General features: G+C 36.7%; 1 protein-coding gene and 1 non-coding gene across 2 annotated transcripts; one reads left to right on the top strand and one right to left on the bottom strand.

Moving 5' to 3' along the window:
• The first annotated feature begins 1 nt into the window (after position 1).
• trnac-gca (transfer RNA cysteine (anticodon GCA)) lies at positions 2-73 on the top strand. The gene has a single exon. It is a non-coding gene; the product is annotated as a tRNA-Cys (tRNA).
• A 287-nt stretch (positions 74-360) lies between these two features.
• arl5c (ADP-ribosylation factor-like 5C) lies at positions 361-3,983 on the bottom strand. The gene is made up of 6 exons (XM_008416967.3): positions 3,749-3,983; positions 3,379-3,439; positions 3,146-3,293; positions 2,907-2,990; positions 1,741-1,892; positions 361-1,653 (listed from the first exon to the last, which is right to left on the bottom strand). Exons 1-6 carry the CDS (start codon positions 3,792-3,794, stop codon positions 1,605-1,607), a joined length of 540 nt encoding a protein of 179 aa, XP_008415189.1. The 5' UTR covers positions 3,795-3,983; the 3' UTR covers positions 361-1,604.
• Between the last annotated feature and the right edge of the window lie 3,152 nt (positions 3,984-7,135).

Below are 7,135 nucleotides of genomic sequence, written 5' to 3'. Positions count from 1 at the left end.
CGGGGGTATAGCTCAGTGGTAGAGCATTTGACTGCAGATCAAGAGGTCTCCGGTTCAAATCCGGATGCCCCCTTCGGTAGCATTTTCTGTTGTTAAAGCACAGCGTTTTTTTTAATCGAGTTCATTGTACAATCAAGCTGTAATCAGAATAACACCTTTCAAATAGAGCTACAAGTGTCATTTACCTGTATATGAATAACAGCACAGGAATAATACCTCTCTGGAGGATAGACATTTATTATTAGAGCTATTTAAGCACACTACTTTTGTTTCATTTTCATTAGTATTTTATATATATATATATATATATATAGTTAAATGTGGATGTCCAACAGTAGTCCCCAAAACCCACACACACCATTTTGAAAGTTGCAATATTATTTATTTCAAAAACAATTTACAAAATACAGTATTTACATTTTAAATATGACATATTTTCTTTAGCAGCCAGCTCCTTTTCCCAACCAGGAAATAGTATATTCTATAATATACAGAATAAAACTAGAGAGCTTTGATACATATAAAAACACCTTCAGATAAAAACTGCTGGTATTAAGTGACATAAAATACAAAATCTACCATTATAACTCAATTTTGAGTTTTTCTCAGTCACTCTGCAACAGTCACTCTGCAATGTTGCAGAGTGACTGAGAAAGAAGAGGCCACAGGAATTTCTTATCGTGTAAACATACATTAATTTCATTAGAGGCTAACTGTTATAGCAGGCAGCTGCTAAAATGTGCATGAAAAGTTGCTTTTAACATAGGAAAAGGCAAGTGCTTTATCTAGAAAAGGATTTAAAATTCTAAAATGGAAAGAACGTAAACGACTGAAAAAATAACAGTCAAAGGTCAAAATGAGTTTACGATATTCTTCTACATTATAAATATAGACAAAAGCTGACAAATCTTATTTATCAGGTTGCTGTTCAAGTATAGATTTAAAACTTATTGGCACCAAGTTGTACACCCTACAAAATAAATTCAGGGCAATTAGTTTGCAGCTTCACAGCTAAGGCACCCTCCACAATAAGTGGCGCCGCTAATAATAAAGGAGTTTTTAAACAATGAGCCACCTCTACCATCATCTTGACTGGGCGTGATGGTAAGATGATGTTGGGTCTAGTCACAGTTTTGGCTATTTTAAGCTTTGTATTTAGGCAAGAAACTATCTTCTTGCAGTCATTTCCTTGATTATGATGGTTGACAAACATCAGTTGTTATGTTGTCTCACAACAACACTTGAGAAATCTCATGAATGCATAAAGGGATTGCATTATTATGTGTCTTTCTAAGAAGATTGAAAACAATCAAAGATACCCCAAATGCAATATAAACGTACAACGACACAGATCTTCAATAATAACAATAAAAAACCAGCCCTGAAACCTTTTAGGTGTTTGTTTGATGTGATTCTAAAGGAATCGAAGCAGCTCTTTGCAGACTCCCACATGAAAACAACGCATGAGCGGCGAGTCGGCTCTGCCTCAGACGCTATTACACCAGCCCAGACACTGTAAATCATACTGACAATGCAGCCTGTAGAACAGGAAGTTGGCTCAGTTTTTTTTTTTTCCGGAGAAGTTTGATCCACCCCAGGGAGCATCAGTTTGCCACAACGTGCGATTTCATCCAGTCCAGACTGGCAGGAAGACTGCAGGAGGAGAAAGGAAAGAGCATGTTAATAAGAGGTGGAAAACTAAATCTGGTATTACTGGCTTAAACTGAGGTGTGTACTCACCCTTCTCCAGTCAGGGCGCAGCAGGCTTGGACATGCCAGGAGTGCGTTGTGATGGAGTCGAGCGTGAGGCACTGGGAGATCTCCGCTGCTGTCATCGAGCCTTTTATGTCTTGTTTATTAGCCAGAACGAGAATGGCAGCATTTTGGAGGTCCTGCACGGAAAAAACAAGAGAAGAACCAATGAGGAATGTTATCAAATTTGAACTCAAATACATCAACAGTAGCTGCATTTCAATTAATCATAAAATTGATTAAATTGAAATTGCAAAAATAAATTTGATTTTTTTTGTGATAGGATGTGGTGGTTTTTCAGCCGCATTGAAATAGATGTATTTCACAAAAATGCATTGGAAGCACTGTATTCACATCAGCAGGATGTTACTACTGGTGAAAACAACAAAGAAGATGACAGGAAGTAGCAGGGGGATAATGGTTTGTTTTGGTTTTCTTGTTTGTCTTTTGCTCTCACAGCATCGCACAGTTCATAAAACGTTGTGTGTCAAATCAAAAGCTCTTAAGTAAAATCAAAGACTGCAACTTCTCCAAAAACGCGGCTCATGTAGACGCCCCCAAGTCTACGGGGGTTTTCACTCAAACACCTGAATGACACGCAAGCGTCTCTTCTGATGGCTGAACAAAGAATATCACGTGTAACTGTTTACAACATCGCATGACCAAGCTTATTCACATGTGACTTCAATTTCATTTGTTATTTAATGGGAACACCACAATTGGAAAATTCTGTGTTTTTTTGTTGTTGTTTTTTTTTTTACATCGGCAAAATATTGACCAAGATTTGGATACATTTGCAGTGGAAACGCAGCTACAGACGCCAGCATTAAGCTGTCTCAGCGGGACATTTTAAGACGCTGACTCAAATAGCCGAAAAGGAAACTTCCTCATCACGTTGTGTCATGGGTTGTCAGAATTTGTTCTGCTTTCACAACACAGTTAGTCACTCGCTGAAGGCGGGGGTGTGTTTCAAACGTGTGGCATAAACTCGCAGAATAAACAAAAGAGTTGTACGTCAAGCCTTCAAATACAAAGAAAATTTGAGATTCATGTGAAAGAAGTTATTTTTAAACACCTGCTATTGAGGCATTGGATTGGAGTTATGTAAAGAAATAAGGCGTCATTTATTACATAGGTTTAAAGTAAAGTAATACCTCGTGCGCAAGCATACGGTGAAGCTCTTCTTTGGTCACAGTCAGCCTTTCACGATCAGTGCTGTCCACGACCAGAATGACAATCTGGAAAGGCAACCATTTATAGTACGTTACATCACAGATATAGGAGCAATAAATTGTAAAGTAGTGCATCAGTCAGCTCTAACGCTTTCTGTTTTTGTCCTGGATGAGACTCAGGAGGTTAATTTTCAACCTGTGAAACGCAGCAAAAGCTGTACCTCTGTGTTGCAGTAGTACGAGTACCAGCTGGCCCTCAGGCTCTCCTGCCCTCCGATGTCCCAAACCATAAAGTGCGTGTTGCGGACAACTATCTCCTCAACGTTGCTGCCAATGGTGGGTGACGTGTGAACGGCCTCCTTCGTCAAGCTGAAATTACAGACATTTCAAATAAGGCCCCCAAAAACAACTTCAAGAGCAGACTAGATCTGCATGAGGTTCTGAGATCACTTACAACTGGTAGAGGATTGTTGTTTTCCCAGCATTATCCAAACCCACAATGATGACTTTGTGCTCTGCAAGAGAAAAACAAATGTAGTCAAATATACTTCTGCAGTCTCAAACCGAATGCGTTGCACATTTGCCAGTTCTGGCAACAGACAGATCAAGGTGAGATAAGGCACAGATGCGTCACATGTACTGAACAGGATGGTATCAGAGCACAGCAGCAGTTTCAAATGTTTGGACTCACAAAATACATACACATACAGAAAACACATACCCAAAAACGTTTAATCACAAAGAAATAACAATGTAAAAATGGCATCTGTTATATTATAATATAGGTAGATTATATGGAAACAAAAATGGAAACAGTTTTTTACCTTTGTCTCCGAACACCGCCATCATCTTGGACAACAGGAACCCCATGATAGTATGTTTAGGAAGCGTATGAAATGAAGCGCTGAATACAAAACAAATCCTGAAGAAGAGCAACTTCAGCTTCAATCAACACCTGAGTGACTCACGAAGCTTTGTCTCGGCATCTTATACCGGTTTCTGCTTCGCTTTTTGCGATAGTGGGAGGCGCCTCTGAAAAAATCCTCGGTGTTTCACTGAAGTGGTGCGTTAAATGGCAGTGGGAAATATTGGAACACAAACAGGTGAAGGTCTGTAGATTGTTACATAAAAGCGTACATAGCTCTGCCTTAAGCTTAATATGATAAAATGTTATTTAAGTACACATTTTTGATGATATGACTGGGTAAGTAACACCTAATGCTGACTTTAATTCAGCGTTGAAAAAATATGCAAGGGGGAAACTACTTTTTCACAGCATGTTAAAGAATTTGACCTATTTTTTTTTAAAAATAAAAGGTGCTTACTGTTTGAGAATGTCTATATTTTATACGTGACAGACCTGTAAGCTTTTAATTTTATGTAATTTATTCTAGATAAAGATGTAAGAAGGAGAATTGTAGATTTAAATTAACTGAGAACTTAATTTAAATCGAGATAATCAGTTCAAAAAGTGTATGATAGTGCTTGTCATTTAAATGTCTCCTCACCTTGTCAAGAAGACCTCATATGTGAAAGATACTGAGGTTGGATTTTCAGGAAAAACGACCAAAGCATAAACATCAACCTGTTATGAAAGGTTGCTGACCAACAAAGAAATACTTCCCAAAAAAAGCAGTCATTTTAAAACTTGACTAAAGTTTGCAGTTACCAACATTGAAATGTTGGTGGTCAGATGAGACAAAAATGGAAGTTTTTGACTTTAAGTTTTCAAAGTAAGGCTTTTATGTACTAGCTGTATGGTGGTGGTAGCAAAAGGTTTGGAGCTGTTTCACTGTCAGATCTAATGGTGAAAGTTAAAGCAACAGCAATCCCTAAGTAGCTTTTCTAAATCATTTTCTTTAAAAATGTAGCTTCGAACAGATCTTAACGTTTGAATTAAATACAATTTACTAGCTTTATGAATTGTGAAATACCAGAATCAGGTTGTATTACATTGTAATTGTAACTGGATTGTTTCTTTCTTGAATTTTCTAAGCTGATATAACATTTTTAGACCAAAATAAAAGTTAAATATGCCAACCCCCCCCCCCCCCCCCCCAAAAAAAAAAAAAAAAATCGCACTGTAACGCACCTGAACACTTTGTCATGTAGTTAAATATCTGAGATTGGCTGTGGGTCCCTGAAGGCACCTTCACGTCGGAGCCTGCTAACCGGCGCAACCCATCGACGTAATGACGATTCCATCCCATATATGGAAAGTGATACAGTTTGCGCTCCCCGCCCCACACCGTGTTGTTGAGGAACATTGGTAAACAGAAAGCAAAAACATATCAAAAAGAATTCCCCTGAAACTTTTTGAACAGTCCTGGGATTTCCTGGAACTAACATGCAGTTCATATAAGTGTTCCTCATTAAATTTTATCAAACAGATTACAAAGTTTTATTGTTGCCAACATTTACAACAAGCTAAATCAAGTGAATGTATGTGTTCAACATGTAGTTTGCCTTCCTTTCCTAAAACTCCCAGGTAAAATTTCATTCCAGTCCAATTACCTGCTGTTGTGTTTTTTAGGATTATGGGTGATTTCCAACAACTGAAATAAAAATAAACTTTGTATTTATTGAATATGTGAAGTTTTAGATTTTTACTAACTTTTTCATGTTACCACCACAACTTCAGTGATTTTATTGGGATTTTATTATAGAGTTGTCTTAAAATTATGAAGTTAAAAGAACATGTGGCTTTCTTTTTTTTATTATTATTTGTTGTGGTGGGCATTTTACTGTATTTAAAACCTCCCATCTTACCACAATTCTAACTTTTCTGGCACTGCATTAAGTAAAGTGTACCCACACACTGCCAGTAACATGTTACCTTTACTCTAGTGTTGGTGCAGTATATTTATTCTATATTTATTCATTATTATTTTGCTTTTTTTTTAGCTGAGTGCACCAAAATCTACTCTTGAGAAAAATCCAAGGATGTTTGCTGTACGATTTATGGTGAAATTGAGTTAATATGAAAAACATGGTTGAAAATAAGGAGTGAACATTTCTTTGTAAGGTTATTTAGTCATCAAGGAGTGCACAAAGTCACTTCAAGGTGCCGTAAACGGCCCCTGGGACAAACTTTAGACATTCTCGCCCCAAGTATGACAGCGCAACCAACAAAAATAACAATACTAGCAATAATAATTGGTGGATTATTATCTTTTGTTAGAAAATTGTGTTTTATTTATATTTGTCCAGGTGAAAGAGAAACATTTAGCAAATACATTTGCTTCTCTATCGAACACACTTTGCCATTTATAAAGAAAATAATCTTACTGAGGAATATTTCCTGCTTTAAAAAAAAAAGAAGATAATTTAAAATATAAAAGTGGGAGCTGGAACAGAAAGTCCACATTTTTTATTAATGTTGTTTTATATTACTGTATTTCCATTTCATAGTAACTCGGACCACAAACGTCCTCTGATATTTAATCAAGATTAATTTAGTGCTCCCATTTGGTAAGCTGGGCTAAATAAAGCAACATATTTTTCAAGCATGAACAACCAATATCCCAATCTTCTTGCTAAGAATATGCACAAAAGCAATCCAGGCAAAAAAAACAAAAACAAAAAACAGAAAACAATCGGAATAGGATGCTGTTCAAATTTACATTTCAGGTGTAGAATGATTTCCAGTTCCCTTTTCTACAGAAATCATACGTCTGTGTTTTATTAGACAGTTGTTTTTTGCTTATAGTTTTCCAGGTGAAAGGGAATTGTTTCTAAAAAATAAATAAATACGGCATTTTCATTAAACATAGAAATAAATATCTACATTTTGTAGACCTTAGTTACTTTCAAATGACAGTTTTAGCACAGGTGGGGGAAAGTTAGGACACTGAACCTCGAAACCTGGAATTGGATTTGAAGACTTGGACTGAAAAAAACACAGTGGAGTTTGTTGTTGGGATGTGGTAAAAAACAAAACAACAAAGAAATACTTGCAATAAAAGTATAAAGAGTATAAAATATATAAAGACAAAAATAACACCACAAAGATCTTGTGATGTGTACCGTTTGCATTTCTGCTGCTTCAACTCACTGATGTAAGGCTAATGTTTCGATGTAAACCACAACTTTGCAATTTCCGTTCATGCAATGTCATCTGGTTGCAGATGAAAAGAACACTGCACACGAATAAAAATACCACATCCTGCATATTCTCACTCTGAACGTGCTTCTTATCTAAGTCCTGCCTG

This window comes from Poecilia reticulata, chromosome 8, assembly GCF_904066995.2.
Source record: "Poecilia reticulata chromosome 8, P_reticulata-male-v2, whole genome shotgun sequence".
NCBI classification, from domain to species: Eukaryota; Metazoa; Chordata; class Actinopteri; order Cyprinodontiformes; family Poeciliidae; genus Poecilia; species Poecilia reticulata.
This window is presented reverse-complemented; position numbering and strand designations above follow the sequence as displayed.

What these genes read in the sequence shown, in the direction of transcription:
- arl5c (XM_008416967.3), bottom strand. Translation starts at nt 3,794, where the DNA reads ATGGGGTTCCTGTTGTCCAAGATGATGGCGGTGTTCGGAGACAAAG. An exon ending in GGCGGTGTTCGGAGACAAAG is followed by an intron (nt 3,440 to 3,748) that starts GTAAAAAACTGT and finishes TTTCTCTTGCAG; the next exon opens with AGCACAAAGTCATCATTGTG. An exon ending in TGCGCCCTGACTGGAGAAGG is followed by an intron (nt 1,654 to 1,740) that starts GTGAGTACACAC and finishes CTCCTCCTGCAG; the next exon opens with TCTTCCTGCCAGTCTGGACT.